This window comes from Plecotus auritus, assembly GCF_963455305.1.
Source record: "Plecotus auritus genome assembly, chromosome: 8".
Lineage (NCBI taxonomy): Eukaryota > Metazoa > Chordata > Mammalia > Chiroptera > Vespertilionidae > Plecotus > Plecotus auritus.
This window is the reverse complement of record NC_137782.1, coordinates 143,257,270-143,272,731: the sequence shown is the minus strand read 5'-3', so window position 1 is coordinate 143,272,731 and position 15,462 is coordinate 143,257,270. Positions and strand designations below refer to the sequence as shown.

At 32.3% G+C, this 15,462-nt stretch overlaps 1 protein-coding gene across 2 annotated transcripts in view; it reads right to left on the bottom strand.

Moving 5' to 3' along the window:
• PPP4R3B (protein phosphatase 4 regulatory subunit 3B) overlaps positions 1 to 15,462 on the bottom strand; it is a 54,042-nt gene that overhangs the window by 2,537 nt on the left and 36,043 nt on the right. Inside the window, exons 8-15 of one of the 2 annotated variants that reach the window (XM_080685550.1) lie at positions 15,047 to 15,178; positions 13,479 to 13,581; positions 11,213 to 11,254; positions 9,424 to 9,582; positions 7,711 to 7,880; positions 5,674 to 5,813; positions 5,170 to 5,354; positions 3,130 to 3,332 (exon numbers count right to left, since the gene is read on the bottom strand). In XM_080685550.1, coding sequence (XP_080541676.1) covers positions 3,130 to 3,332; positions 5,170 to 5,354; positions 5,674 to 5,813; positions 7,711 to 7,880; positions 9,424 to 9,582; positions 11,213 to 11,254; positions 13,479 to 13,581; positions 15,047 to 15,178 — 1,134 coding nt within the window. The remainder of the gene's footprint in view (positions 1 to 3,129; positions 3,333 to 5,169; positions 5,355 to 5,673; positions 5,814 to 7,710; positions 7,881 to 9,423; positions 9,583 to 11,212; positions 11,255 to 13,478; positions 13,582 to 15,046; positions 15,179 to 15,462) is intronic. The other variant, XM_080685551.1, reaches the window with a different exon arrangement.

Here is a 15,462-nt window from a genome sequence, read left to right as displayed (position 1 = left end):
AGTATAATAGTAGCACTTAGACCTTATTGAACTATTTTGAAAACAAAACATGTAAAGTCCTTGGCACAGTGCTTATTATATAGTTAGTTCAATAACTGATATTAGATGCTATTACTGACATCATTATTATTTATTTGGTTTCTAAGTCAAATTGGACAGGAGGAAGTAGAAAACAATTACAGCATAAAAAAAGACAACAGTCAATTATTCACAAAAATGACAGCAACTTATCAAGGCAAGTTTTAATTATGCTTAGGATTATATATCATAATGTACAAACTTTTCAGATCCAAATGGTTAACATTTAAACTGTTCCCCCCAACCCTGGCTGAGTAGCTCAGTTGGTTAGACCGTCATCCCGATATGCCAAAGTTGCTTGCGGGTTCGATCCCAGATCAGGGCACATACAAGAAGCATAAATAAATGTATAAATAGTGGAACAACAAATAGATGTTTCTCTCCCTCCCTCTCTTTTTCTAAAACTCAATAAAATTTAAAAAAAATAAAGAAAATTTATTTGCTTAAGATTTATATTCTATCTAAAACACAGCTACAAAATTTAATTTTTAGTTGTATCACTTATCTACGCACACACACACCATAAACAAATTCATATACATTTTTTAAAAATCTCATTTTACTGTAAAACGAATAAAAACACAAAATGTGAAATATTGGAAGTAAAAAGCCTGTAATCCAAAATGCATACTCTGAAGAACTGGATGAATTACAGATTTTAATATACAGCTATACATGTGCTGTTTTTAAACATCAGACAGCAATTATGTCTACCCTTGTATAATTGTATTCACTTGAAAATACATTATGGAAAGCTTTTGATATTAGTAGACAAAGTTCTATTTCATTCCTTTAAACCCTAGTATTCGATGGTGTGAATATTCCCTGCTGAACATTTAGATTGCTTTCCAGGGGTATCATATTTTCTTTAAAAAATTGTGTTTCTGACAACAGCTTTCCTCATTTATTAATGAAATTGATTGAGAATCATCTTTGTATATGGAATATCATATGGATATGTTAAATTGTTAAGGATTTTTGCATCTGTATTCATAAATAAAATTCATCTACTTTTTTCTTTTTAGTGCTAACTTTTAAAAAGTATTACATTTGTATAATTAGAGGAGAGGTCAAGCTAAGTTGCTAGAAGATTGATAAATGCATTTACTTCCATTGTTTCCTGAAATCTCAGGAAAATCAAAGTAAAGAAATTAAAAAAGGCAACAACAACAACAAAATATCACCACACACAAATACAAAAGAAATTTGAAAAAGTATATTTTAACAAAGATGATACAGGAAAGGAGAAAACAGATAAAAGCTATCAAGGCATTTTTGGGAAAGAGAAATCAGAGGCAAGAGTAACTCATTTTTAACAGAGGAGAATGTCAAGGAAGATAGGATTTGACTTAACCCAAGAAAGAAGTAGGAAGTAAAAGCACCAAAACACGGGGGAAAGCAGGGAAGACAGTTAAGTGATGTCAGTAAAACAGACAACTGAGTCCTCAATTCTACAATCCATTCATTCCCTCACCTGCATCCCCCCTTCTCCAGGAGACTTCTGCTCTCCCATCACCACCAACTACAAAGAGAAGGAACCAGAAAGACTCTGCACTTCAGGCACAGGAAAGGGCACGGGTAAAGCACCAGGTTGAAATGGAAGAATTTAAATTTTGTGTACTGAGCAGAGACACCCCACCCTCACTCTAAGCTCTCTTTTCTCTCTAGGCTCTCAGAACACCAACAGGTAAGTTTCTACTTGCCAAGCAGAGCAGACTAGTTAAGCCAGGAAAAAACCAAACCAAAACTACATACAACACTCCCTGGAAAAAGCAGAGCACTTGCTGTAATTCTTTATACGAAGTCCGTATCAACAGGTTCTTCTCATTTGCCTGGAGAGATTAAATGACTTAAGATCCAACGGCTAGTAAAAGCCAGAGCCAAGAGTTGAACCCAAACAATGTAACTCCACAGTAAATATCCTTAATACAGTGTCACAGTATTATAGTAAGTTGTCCTATCAAAGAGTGAAAATTAATTTCAAAATTCTAGTGAAAAAAAATCATAAAATGTGTTTCAAAAGCAGTAGAATCCCATTGAAAATGCTACTTCTGTGAATAAAATTCAAGAGCACACCTCACTCTAATACTGAATAAGGATTCTAAGTTTGTACTTTGAACACAAAGTACCTGAGACTTGTACTTTGTGTTCAAAACAAAAAGCATCACTTCATTTAGGTTTTCTACTATGGCATTTCCCACGTCTTGTCCTTTTACCCTTTTACTAACAGTTGCCCTATGTTTATGCCTTTTTATTTTAAGCTACTCCATTTTGGGGAAAAGGATGGTTACATATAATAACAATGTAAATAAAAGAAAAAAGCCCTGACCAGTGTGGCTCAGTGGATAGAGTGTTGGCCTGCGGACTCAAGGGTCCCAGGTTCAATTCCGGTCAAGGGCATGTACCTTGGTTGCGGGCACATCCCCAGTGGGGGGGTGTGCAAGAGGCAGCTGATCGATGTTTCTAACTCTATCCTTCTCCCTTCCTCTCTGTGAAAAATCAATAAAATATATTTTTTAAAAAAAGAAAAAAAAGAAAAAGAAAGAAGTTCCATATAAAATTTAATCTTGTTCATAAAAAAGTAACCAACGGGAAATACATTTGCTATGCTAATGACAAAAGGTAATATCCTTAACTAAAGATTCATTCATATCAAGAAAACATAAGCTAACTTTTAAAAGGCAAGACTATGAATAGATATCTGAAATATTGCTGGAGGGAGGGGATGCTTACAAATATTAAGATACAGATAAGTAAAATGAAATTCTACAGTCACCAACAATGTTTTAATAACAAATTATTACAGTAAAGACATAAAATCAAGATAGAAAACTGTTTATAGAAAGACCTCAATTACTAATATATGTCAGATAAAGAAACCCACATACCTAAAGAAAAATCAATCACATGTTAGCAGTCATATTATCTGATGACTTGTGCAACATTTTCTTCTTTGAGATTATTTTTATTATCCAAATATCCTTCAGTAAACATAATTTTTACAGATGAAAAAAAGAGAAGTTTATTTATGTGCAGAGAAGGTTCACATACCTTGGTGGCTGTTACTGACGAAGGCAAGGTTGCCGTTTTGGAAGAGGACCCATTGGAACTTGTTGGTGGTGCCTGTGCCATTACAGATTTACTGTTTGTACTGTTGGCACCATTAGCAGCACTGGCCGAGTGGGAGAAAGTAAATTTGAAGCCACCAGAAGATGTCCTTTTCGGAAGGTTTTCTTTGTCTTCACTTTCTTTTGCTAAAACAAAAGTAAAATTTTGAACCTATATCAGTAAATATTGCTAAATCAAAGCATCCCAAAAGAACAGTAATTTAAAAACTTAGAAAACACTGTCTTTGCTTTATAAGAGCTAAAAGAGTAGAAGAGTATGATATGTATAGTGATGTCTTTATTAGTTGGAATCTTAGAAATCTCAGGATTAGAAAGGACTTTAAGAATCATATAACAGATCAGCCATCCTATGCTAGAATTCTACACAGCCGGATCCAGGACACTTCCAAGGACTCATTAATTGCCTGACTCTTTGTCTCACTGCAGCTTCCACTCTCTGACTCTATACTTCTATTGTAAATACCTAATAATCTTTCCCACAAGTTAGTATTTCAAATGCCTAAAGAAAATGGTATGATCATGTCTATCAGTCTTTTATTTCCTGACTATACCAGGTTCCTGTGTGGGTTTCTTTTATGAGATAGGTGTCTACCATCCTTTAACACCTAGTTGCTTCTATATTTTTTATATATGACGAGAGGCCCAGTGCAAGAATTTGTGCACGGGTGGGATCTGGTTGACCCACCCCAATCGGGGCCGATTGGGACAGGCTGGCTGGGGGTAGGGACCGCAGTTGGTTGGATGGCCAGCCCTGCCCCCGATCAGGGTGTGTGTGTGGGGGGGGAAATGGGGGTGTGGGACCAGTTGGGGGAGGAGCTGAGGGCGGCTGGCCCCCCACTGGTTGAACTCCCAGTTGAGGGGACAATTTGCATATTAGCCTTTATTATATAGGATTCTTAACTGGACATAGTACTTCAAGTTTTGCCTCATTGCCTCTTTCGGCAGTAGTCAGTCAGCACAGTGCCTATAATGAGTAAAGGTAGAAGAATCTGGCTACTAAAAGGTGCCTATTCCTTAGGACATTTTAATAGGCTATTTGCCCCCTGCAGCCTAAAATAAATGGAACTTATGGTATTAATGAGTGGAAAATGAATGAGGCTGAGAACAGATTTCAGGGAAAAATGTAATAACTCAGTGAAACCTAACAAATAAGAAATACCTTTAGAAATCTCACATTCAAAATCACACACTTATATAAAGTCTAGAAAATGCTTTTTCCTTTTCAAGATATAATTTTTTATTAAACATTTAGATGACATATGCCAGACAGTACTCCAATAATGGTAATTTCTCAGGACAGAGAATTAAAGTGATTAATTCTCTGGAAAGATGGGAAATTTTACTTTTATTTCTCTTGATATTGTATCTTTATGAAACATGCGTGGGGGGAGGTAGAAGAGGGTAGAGAGGAGATAAATGGTGATGGAAGGAGACTTGACTTGGGGTGGTGAACAAACACATAATGCAACATGCAGATGATGTATTATAGAACTGTACACCTGAAACCTATATAATTTTATTAACCAATGTCACCACAATAAAAAAATAATTAAAAAGAAACTTTTATAATGATTTTAAAATTTCAAAGAGCAAAGTGACTTCAAGCTTAGTCTCCTTGGCAGTAAAAGGTGGAGAGCTCTGCAAAGTTTCTATGGACCCGTATGGTGCCTGTTATTATTGGAGATTCAGAATAGAAAAGAAGCCAAGACTGTTCACAGAAGGCAAAGCATAAGTAGGCAATGCAATTTCTAAATAGCAAATAAAGACTATCGTAAAATGGCAAGTTTCAAAAAACCATCAAAAGAAATCCCAAATTTAGAAAAAGTGCATAATTTGAAAATTGTGATTCAGCATAAACTGTCTTTTATGCTTTATAAACAAGGACAGACTTTTACAAGCAAATGAATAATTTCTGTATTAGTTATAAGAGGGTGCACTATTTAAAAGTTCAAAATTTTAATACCTTTCTTAGTCTCCATAAATTTTTCATAACTATCTGGAAAATCATCTTCTGGCTTAGATTTTTCCACTGGTGCCACAACTGTTTTTCCTTCCTCCTCTTCATCTTCATTAAACCACATTTCTTCATCCTCTTCCAAGGCTTTTGCATCTCTGCGAAATCTGTTACTACGCAATATAGATGGTACACTGTAAGAAACATACCATAAATATTGAGTAATGACTTAAAATTCATGATATGATTAAAATTGATAATTATGTATGATCTAGAGAAGCTGAAATAACTTTAGTTGGTTAATATTTATTAATTAAAATTTATCTTGAGTTACAATATGGAGCAGTAATTTTTCATATAAAAATTTGGGATAGGGAGGATATCTACACTCCTACATATAATCCTGTCCTACCTAATGATGGAAAGAAAATTCCTGGGTAAATTTCAAATCCAACTATATATGATTTTGGACATAAATTTATATGCTATAAATGCAATATACTTAAACAATACCTGTTCAGTTTCTGATTTTGTCTGTCTTTTTCTTGCTCATATTTAGTCTTCAATCCTTTGAATGTCTGAACATATTCAATCGATTCAAGTGCTTTATAAAAATTTTCAACTATATGTGAAGTAAGAGACTTGATATCTTCCTGTATAAGCACAAAATTTAGATTTCAAATATAATACAATGCTTGTTATGAGAAAGACTTAAAAATTTAAAAAATAATTCCAAAACTGATCAAAAAAGGTTTTTTTTCAAAATCACCTTCCAAAAATAAATGTTCTAGTTTCTTTATACATGAGCCAGGACTCCACAGAAAACTTGGAAAAAAGGCGAAGCAATTCACTGGAGCCCTTCTGGGGGATTATAAAGAACATTTCAGAAGTAAATGGGTTTAATTTATGCCTTCTGTTCATTTTTCACACTTACGTAGCACTTTGCAATTTAAAAAGCACTTTTCACGTAATAAGCTTTATTATACCGATTTTACAGAAAAGGAAAGTTGAGGCTCTGAGAGAAGTTGAATGGCCTGATCAAGAGCAAATTTTGAAATTACATTTTCAATAAATGTTAGGTATTACTTAAGGACTTCTCATTTAACATGATACCCTATCTATCAAAATGGATAAGGCTTACCTAAAATATACACATAAGATAACCCAGACTACATTACCTATACAGATCGGACTATTAACTTGAATACTAGTTTATTCCCAGTCTTCCTTCAATGGTATAAAATACGTGAAATAAATTGGTAGTGACAATTTCTAAATTCCAAATGAACCATTCTAAATGATCATTGCCATGAATGGGTACAAAGCAGGCTCATTATTTAAAATAATTAAAGTTGTGATTCAGGACATTAATACTATAATAAGAAATACACAGGCCACTTCTTTAAATGATCTACCATAATCTGATTGCATAAAGGATTTTAAGTCTTTAAATGAGTGTTCCTGGACAGCTAAAAAAAAAAAAAATGCAAAGAAGAAAAATTAGAAATCTAGGTAAAATGGTCTGTGTTGTACACTCAACAAAAAGAAAAATTTTAGGATTCAATGTACATTTATCAACCATTTGTATTTTCAGAAAGACAAAATCAACCACAGGAATAGGAATGGGTTTGTCAACCCTATGATTTATTAGTATCTCATTAAAAATTTTAAAGGAAAAAATGTAAAAGTTAATCTCTGATTCATTAGAAAGTGTACTGTGAAGCTGGGTTCAGATACTTGGTGAGTTTGAGCTAGTTAACAATATTTTAAGAAAAATAACAACAATAACCCCATATTTCCTCTTTTCTAAAGGCTAAATATAGTAATGTTATCCTCTTCATCCTTTTGAGTATCATACTCTTGGCAAGTGACCAATATTAGAAAAATAATTCAGTTGCTCAAATAATCTCCATGTGAAAATAGCATGTCATCACTAGAAATCTGATTCGTCAGAAACAAAACTAGAAAATGAATTTCTAGCTTTGACTTTCTTTTTTCAAGTTCTTTCTAACCATGTGTCCACTTTCCCTGTTGGTATCACAAAGCTTTTGTTGCCTGAAATTGAATTGTAACATAACTTCAAACCCTGACTGTGCTCCTAACCAAATGGATGCTCTTGAATAGGTCACTTAATTACTTTGGGCATCTCAAGTCCCTCATCTGTAAAATAAGGCAGTTGGAGTAATCCATCTAACTCCCTGATCTCTTCAAAAATCCATCTAACTCCCTGATCTCTTAAAACTCCATAATATCCTATTTTTATGCATCTCATATGAGTGTCTAACAAATAAATTATTTTCAATCTTTCTATTCACTTTTATCACTACCCCTACAATTGATCAAAGAGATCACATGAATGGCATGCTTGACTGAAATGTCCACATATGCCAAATTTCATCCTGAAACACTTGGCAAATAAAAATGGAACTAAGAAGATTATAGAATAAATATGGCTTCAAAGACTATGCTAAATTTCACAATTTAAAAATATTAACATCACTAAATATATAATTATTCTACTTTACTAAGAATCCTTTAATATAAACTTACCACTCTTATAAATTCAAATAACTCAATAACAGCTGAATTTAACAAATTGTACCGAGTTCCATTATCCAGAAGAGCATTTATAACTGGCTCAAAAAGATTTCCCTTCGTGATGTAACGATTATAAAATTCATCTTTAAGGCCAATTATCCGCCGCATAAAACGAAGAGCACCTAAATTAAAAATAAGACAGGGAATAAGTCAATGGTCTTACTAATATTAATCATTATACAAGTATTTTTAAGTAAAATAATGTATATAGTCTTCTAGAATATAAAGCAAAATTGTGCACTAAAAATTATTGGGCTTTGAAAAAATTAGGGAAAGATCATTCAAAACCTGTACAAATTAGTAGCCAGAGCTAATTAAAAAAAAATCCCAATAATTGGCTATTGGAAGATAAATAAACTACCCAGGCAGGTAGCTCCATAGTAAAGAGATTAAAAAATACACGAAAACCTCAAAACACAAATGTTGGTAATACTCAGAACAGTGCGGGTATAACAGATAAAATACAAAAGCACTAAAAAATAAAAAAATTTTGTCAAGAAAAATGTAAAATAATACACAAAGGGAATATACCACATTTTCCATCATTAGTTTGATAACATTTAAAAAAACCAGTAACATCAAGTGCTAGAAGAATGTCAAGTGCTTTAATCTTTGGGAAAGAAATCTGGAAGCTTTATGCTAAATTAAAATTTAAAAGGACATATTAAAATATATAAACATTTTGTCCTGGCAATCCCATTATTGGGAATCTATCCTATGGAAATAATCAACTAGTACATAAAAATTAGTACAGTGTTTGGAGTGGCAAAATACTCAAAATACTTTAACAATTTTGCAATCCATGTATTAGAGAATGGTAAAATAAATGTGGAAGAACCACTCTAAGAAATATTACTCAACTGTGTTTAGGAAACAAAAATTGGTTCACACCATATCCACTCACCTACAGTAATATTAAGGGACTTATAAGTGTGTTAGCATAAGCCCGTTTTAGTAAAAAGAAAATAAAAAACCCCGTGTGTGAATATGTTTATGTAAATCTGTACAAATATGGAAAATAAACAATACAGGTAGTTAACAGTACCGGTAGTGGAGACTTTAAGGCCTTAAAAATAAAAGAAGTATTAGGCAGATTAACCTTTCTCTATACATTAAGTTAATGCTTATGTTTAAATTATGATTTTTATGCTCAGAAAACACCCATATAACTCTTTTTACTTGGAAGGAGAAGAAAGCTTATTTATTTCTATTTGCAAGTGAAATTATGAAGAGGAAAGAAAAATTTAGTTTTCCAAAAATCAAGATTGTTGCAAATATTTTACAAGTTCAATAAGTAACCTGAGTTACACAACAAAAATATATCAAGGCCCATATCTCCAAAATATAGAGTCACTACTAAATGACAATTTGATGAAGCAGATGTAAAAGATAGTAGGACTAGTTGTATTAGTAAAATACTATCTTTGCACAGGGATCCCAATTAATAAGCTAACTGAATCTAAATGTGAGCAAATATATGTGGGTGGGGAAGCACTATGACCTATTCCTCTTATCCATTAAATAAAAGATCAGTATTTCTCATAATCATCTTTTTAATAGCAAATATACTGCTAAAAAATAAATTCACATGGGTAACTTTGGCTTTTATCTCTATTAAAAATGTTGTTCCTTAGTACATTTTACTAGACTTAAATTGTTACTTACACAATGCCAGGAAAGTGTGCTTTGAATTCATCAAGACCAAGACTCTTCTTAGCAAGTCCTTGTTCATAATATAGTTTTTTATGTGGTATGTGTGATGTTCCACACAAAATGTGAGTAGCTCTAAAATTAAAGCAAGCAGCTGTGCTGTTTGATAATTATCTACAAAGAAAATTCATCACATGAAAATCAAATATTGCAATACATCTCAATAAAAAAGAATAAAGCTCATATCCTATATTTTAGAACAAAAGTAAAATTATATTTCCTTCTCATTTTTATATCAATTAAAGAAGCTATAGATTTTTTACTTTTGCATTAGGCAGACTCTCCAGAAGCATTGTCAATTTTACCTAGTTACTAGATACTTTTCTAGTAACTAGCAAATAAGAGCTTAAGAGCCAGTCTTGTACACCAAATTCCTGTATAAAATATTTAATAATGTTAAGTGGGAAAAAACACTCAATAAAAGTTTATGAACATGATAATAAAACCCTCAATGAACTGAGATTTTCTTGGTAATGTTTAATACATACTACTGTAGTAGTTAATATTAATAAATCTATAAAAGGGTCCATAGTAAAGGAGAATGTACCTCAAACTTTTTGCCTAAAATGGTACAATGCAAATTTCCCAAGAAAAATTAATATGCTTTTTTTTTAAGAATATCTTTAAGGAAAGGACATTTTTGACTACTTGAATATCAAGTGAAAAATGTTACATCAGGTTTTTTTTAAAAAACACTTATCTTTTTAACATTAAACCATAATACCCATGAGAGGCCTACTGAAATGTACTAGCTTTATTTTTAAGAGGCTTTGGTTTTTACATTCATGGAATGATTTTAAACTGCTTCCTGAGCATCAAAATTGAATATAATTGAAGGGCTTATATAGGTAATTACCTACACCTATTACAAAAGTTTTAGATAAGAAAATATTAAACTGTGAGCAATTTATGGAATCACAGTCTTGTAGAATAGAAAATAAATAACTGACCTCACCTTGGTACAACTATTTTATTTTTTCAGGAATAAATTAACATTCTTTTAAATAACAGAATGACCATTAAATATACAAAATACAATTCTGGTATTTCAAAGATCTTTTCTACTTTAAATCAAGTAAAGTCTTACTTGCTCCAGACCAATTTGTATAACAACCAACACTTGAACTAGTACCTTGTAATTAAACTATTTTAATTTCTCAATTCCCAAATTTTACTTATAAAAGATTTTGTGACAATGATCTACAGTATTAATTAAAATTACTCATCCAATATCTGAACTGTCTCCTTTGAAACTGGCTTTTCTACAGCTTTGATGAACCTGGTAGAACAGGCAGGATGCTGGGTACACAGGCTATTTTCTATACTACCAGGCCCATACCTGGTATGCAAGTTACAAGTAAAAGCAAGTGTTTCCACTCAGATTTATAAATAAATTTTAAACATAAGGCTCTTATAAACACTAATTCCTAACTAATTGGTCTTAGTTTACTAGATTTCAAAAATAAGCACAAACTAAATCACCAATGTCCAGACGTCTTCTCAAAAATATCAAAAAACAAGTTCTAAATCTACAGAAACAAACAAAAACCTAATTCCAAATGGTTTTCCATTTTTTTATATTGGAGAAAGTGGAATATTTTCTTTGTAATAAAGAAAAAAAGTGTCTTTTTGGATTCTGTTTTTGTTGAACATATGCCTTTCTTATTAGCTTTGTACAAGTATATTATACTCTGAGGAGGAAAAAGTTTACTATTTGCATTAGTTCATAAAAACATATACTTACCGGGACAAATCATGCTGTTTTTGTTAGATCCAACTATATTATCTAATAAAAAAATTTAAAATCAGTTACTTCAGTAATAATATCTCATACTTCCCTGGCACTACAATATATAAAGCACATAATCTCCTTTACCCACATAATAACCACTAAGAATTAGTTGTTATTATATTCAGTCAAATATTATACCTCTATCTGCAGTCTTTTACAGAACTTGTTACAGACAAGAAGATACTGAAAGACAATTATAAATGTTCTGATAAAAAAATGAGATTACAACCAGAGATAAGACTGATATGTCAGCTTTTATCTGCTCTCAGCCATCCTCCAACAATCTGAATGTCTATCCATATAGATATTTCTTAAGTTCTATAATAACACAAATGTTAATAATAGATGATTTATGCTTTGAGTTTTTTTGTTTTTTTTTTTAAAAAAAGGTTTTATTGATTTCAGAGAGAAGGGAAAGGGAGAGAGATATAGAAACATCAATGATTAAAGAGAACTGATCGGGCCCAGCCAGCAAGATTCAGTGGTTGAGTGTCGACCTATGAACCAGGAGGTCACAGTTCGATTCCCAGTCAGGGCACATACCCAGGTTGCGAGCTTGATCCCCACTGTGGGGCGTGAAGGGGCAGCTGATCAATGATTCTTTCTCATCATCAGTGTTTCTATCTCTCTCTCCCTCTCCTTTCCTCTCTGAAATCAAAAAAAGGCAACCGATCGATGTTTCTCTCTCCCCGCTCCTTCCAAAAATATCCTCCAGTGAGGATTAAAAAACAAAAAGCAGTGGGTAAAAAGAAAAAAACTGCAGAATAAATATACACAATAGAAATCAATGTATATCATGTTTGAAAACATGAAAAGTAATGCATTATACATGTCTTAATAACATAAATGAGCATAGGGATGATAAACTCCAAATTTAGCATTCCTTGAGAGATGTTGGTAGGTGGGGTGGAATGAGAATGGGAGAGCCAATAGGATGTATATGGATGTCTGTCAAGCTATTATCTAAATATTTCTCTTTGCTAGAAGTGTTTTATTTTAAATTGAATGTTAAAAGTGTATTTCTTTTAATTTATGTAAATGGAACCATTCTGCAGTTTTTTACCCATTCAACTTTACGTTTTTGAGAACTAGTCAGATGACAGATCAATATATATTCAATTATTTTAACTGCCAATATATACATATACCACACTTTAATTTTCCTACCATGAACAAAGCAACAGCACTATTGTATCTGTCATGCATATGCAAAAACTAGGGGCCCGTTGCACGATATTCGTGCAAGAATAGGCTCCTGGCTTTACTCCCAGCCGTCTGGGACCCAGCAAGTCCCCGCTCTTCACCCCAGCCGCCCAGAAGCCAGCAAGTCCCTGCTCCCGGGCTGCCCAGAGCCGGCAAGTCCCCACTCCCCCGCCGCCCGGAGCCGGCAAGTCCTTGCTTCTGTCTGAAGCACCACTCTAGTAGCTCCCTCCGTTGCCCCGCTTCCCCTCATAGCAGGCTTCACACCTCTCTGTGCCTGCATATGCAAATTAACCTCCATCTTTGTCGGGTTAATTTGCATACTCACTCTGATTGGCTGTGGGCGTAGCGGAGTGATGGTTAATTTGCATGTTTCTCTTTTATTAGGTAAGATGTTCCCTAGGATATATACTCAGAAATAGAATTGATGATATTATGTGGGTGTGCCTCTTCTACAACTTTATTAGTTTAGTAAACATTCTCTTAACTAACTCAAATTAACCAACAGTCTGAGAATATATCCTTCACATATCTCATTTCATAAGTCAAGTTATATTCTGATAAGAGTTAATGGTTTTGTTTATGCTACTTATATTTGGTAGTATGATTACATTATTTAAATATTGCAAACTGATGAAATACAATAGATTTACAGAATACAGAAATACAGTAGAAATCAATAAAAACTGTTGCCAAATGAGATGTACACAACTATAAATAATTAATGGGAAGTACATAAAACCATAGTAGGATTTATGCTCAGACTGCTTAAAAAATAACTTTAGATGGGTCAATGGGGGAAAAAAGGGGACATGTGTAATACTTTCAACAATAAAGATTTAATAAAAAACAATCTTTAGGTTATCACTCCACTTTAATAAACTGAAACCAAAAATTGTAGCTGATGATTTGTGAATATATAAACTACACCAAATAAAGAACTAAGTAAACAGCTTGTCAGTTATAATACTTATTTCACTCTTTAAAAACAGAATCATAAGCAGATAAGAAACCCTACCTTTTTCATATCTGTCTTCTGAAGTATTGGTCAAAAGTGGTGCTGTGAGGACATGCATACAATGGTTGTAGAAGAAATTTAAAAATTCACTTTTTTCAGTTTTCTGAAACAAAGAATTTAAAAAATACTTTATTACCTTTATAATAAATAACATATCTTCAAGAATTAGCAGTGTGAAGAAAAAAAAAAGAATTAGCAGTGTGGGTCATACACAAACAACAGACACTTTAAGATACTGTGAAAGAACCAAAAAACTAGTTATATACACCTTAATCTTACTTCTGCAGAATTAAAAAATCAAATCTATTTCATATTCAAATAAAAATGAAAGCAAGAAAAAGATCAGATAGTATTAAAAACATTTGTTTTTAGGAATTAGAATAATTTTTTTCAAATATGCTATGATCTGAAATGCAATTTAGAATCTATCAAGCAATATAAGAGCAACTTAACTATTTAAAAGTTGATACCCCTATTTCACAATGTATCCAAATTTGGAAATCTACCAAATCAATTTATCAAGCCACTATAAATAGAACAGAATTTAGATCTATTTTTAAAATGTTTTTGGAAATTTGGAAAATAATGATTTTTTATTTTCTGGGCTACTACTTTCTAATACAACTGGCCCAATATACTTGTATATAATTTAAAAGTAATACACATGTTTTCTAAATATGAGGACATTTTATAAAGAAAAAATATCCCATTAGTTTGAGACAATTACTATTAATATTTTGGGATAGTTTCTCTTATTTTTTTATTAAGGTATTATATGTGTACATATCTTACCATTGACTCCCCCCCACCCCACTTACATGCCCTAACCCCCCAAATATTTTGGGATAGTTTCTTAAGCCTTTCTATTTTTATTGGCTTTTTTTACTATGCAGTTGAGACCATTCAGTACACATTGTTTTCCTTTTTTAAAAAAAAATTATGAAGGAATGATTTAATAAACAATTCATGTTATAGCTTATATCAATTGTAAGTACTTTTGTAAGTATAATTTACTTAGATAATAAAGAGGATATATTTTTAATGTTTTATTTATGCATTACATAATGACAGTTTGGTCAATGACAAAAACCGTATACAGTGGCGATATTCTAAATAGCCTAGGTGTGTAGTAGGCTATACTATTTAGGTTTGTGTACATGCACTATATGATGTCGCATATTTTTTCCTTTTTTATTATAATTAAAAAAACCAACAAAACTTACCATTTAACCATCTTTACATTTATAGTTCACTAATGTTAAGTATATTCACATGTTGTATATTAATTTTTAAGAAGTTAACATACAGAGGCCAAGGGTCATAAACAGAAGTGCTAACATTTCACTAAGATTTTCTACATTACAAGGTTGTATTCTGCCAAGTGAACTGCTATAGGAATACCATTGCTACTTGAATACCAAGTATACAAATACGTAACTATTTATTGTTTTTCAATATTGTACACATTTTCAAAATTTCTATATTTACAATTATATTTAAAAAACACCTACAGCTGATTAGATCAAAACTTAAAAAAAAAAAAAAAAAAGCTCAGAATAATTCCTTACATTTGTTGTAGCCAGCATGTTCTCTGGATCAATCAGAGTACGGAGAAGTCCCATTAACTGAACAGCACCTCCTAGCTCAGGATCAGTATCACAGATCATTTGTTCAATTACTACATTAATGAGAAGGATATCCTGAAAGAAAATGTTTCCATTAGACCTGGTTTGGAAATACGACAAATATACCAGTTGAAAGAACAAAATCAGAATCACATAGGAAATACCCTCCAAAGAATATATGAACTTATTTAAGCTCCTTTCTTCCTAATAATGTTTTTTAAAGTTCTATTTAAGCACACTAGAGGAAAAAATCCACTTATATATAAAAAAGCAGAGCATACTACACCTTACAATACCATTAATATAGGGAAATGGAAAATAAAGTCATTTATCAGTGATTCTAGTTCACTGGAGGTTCT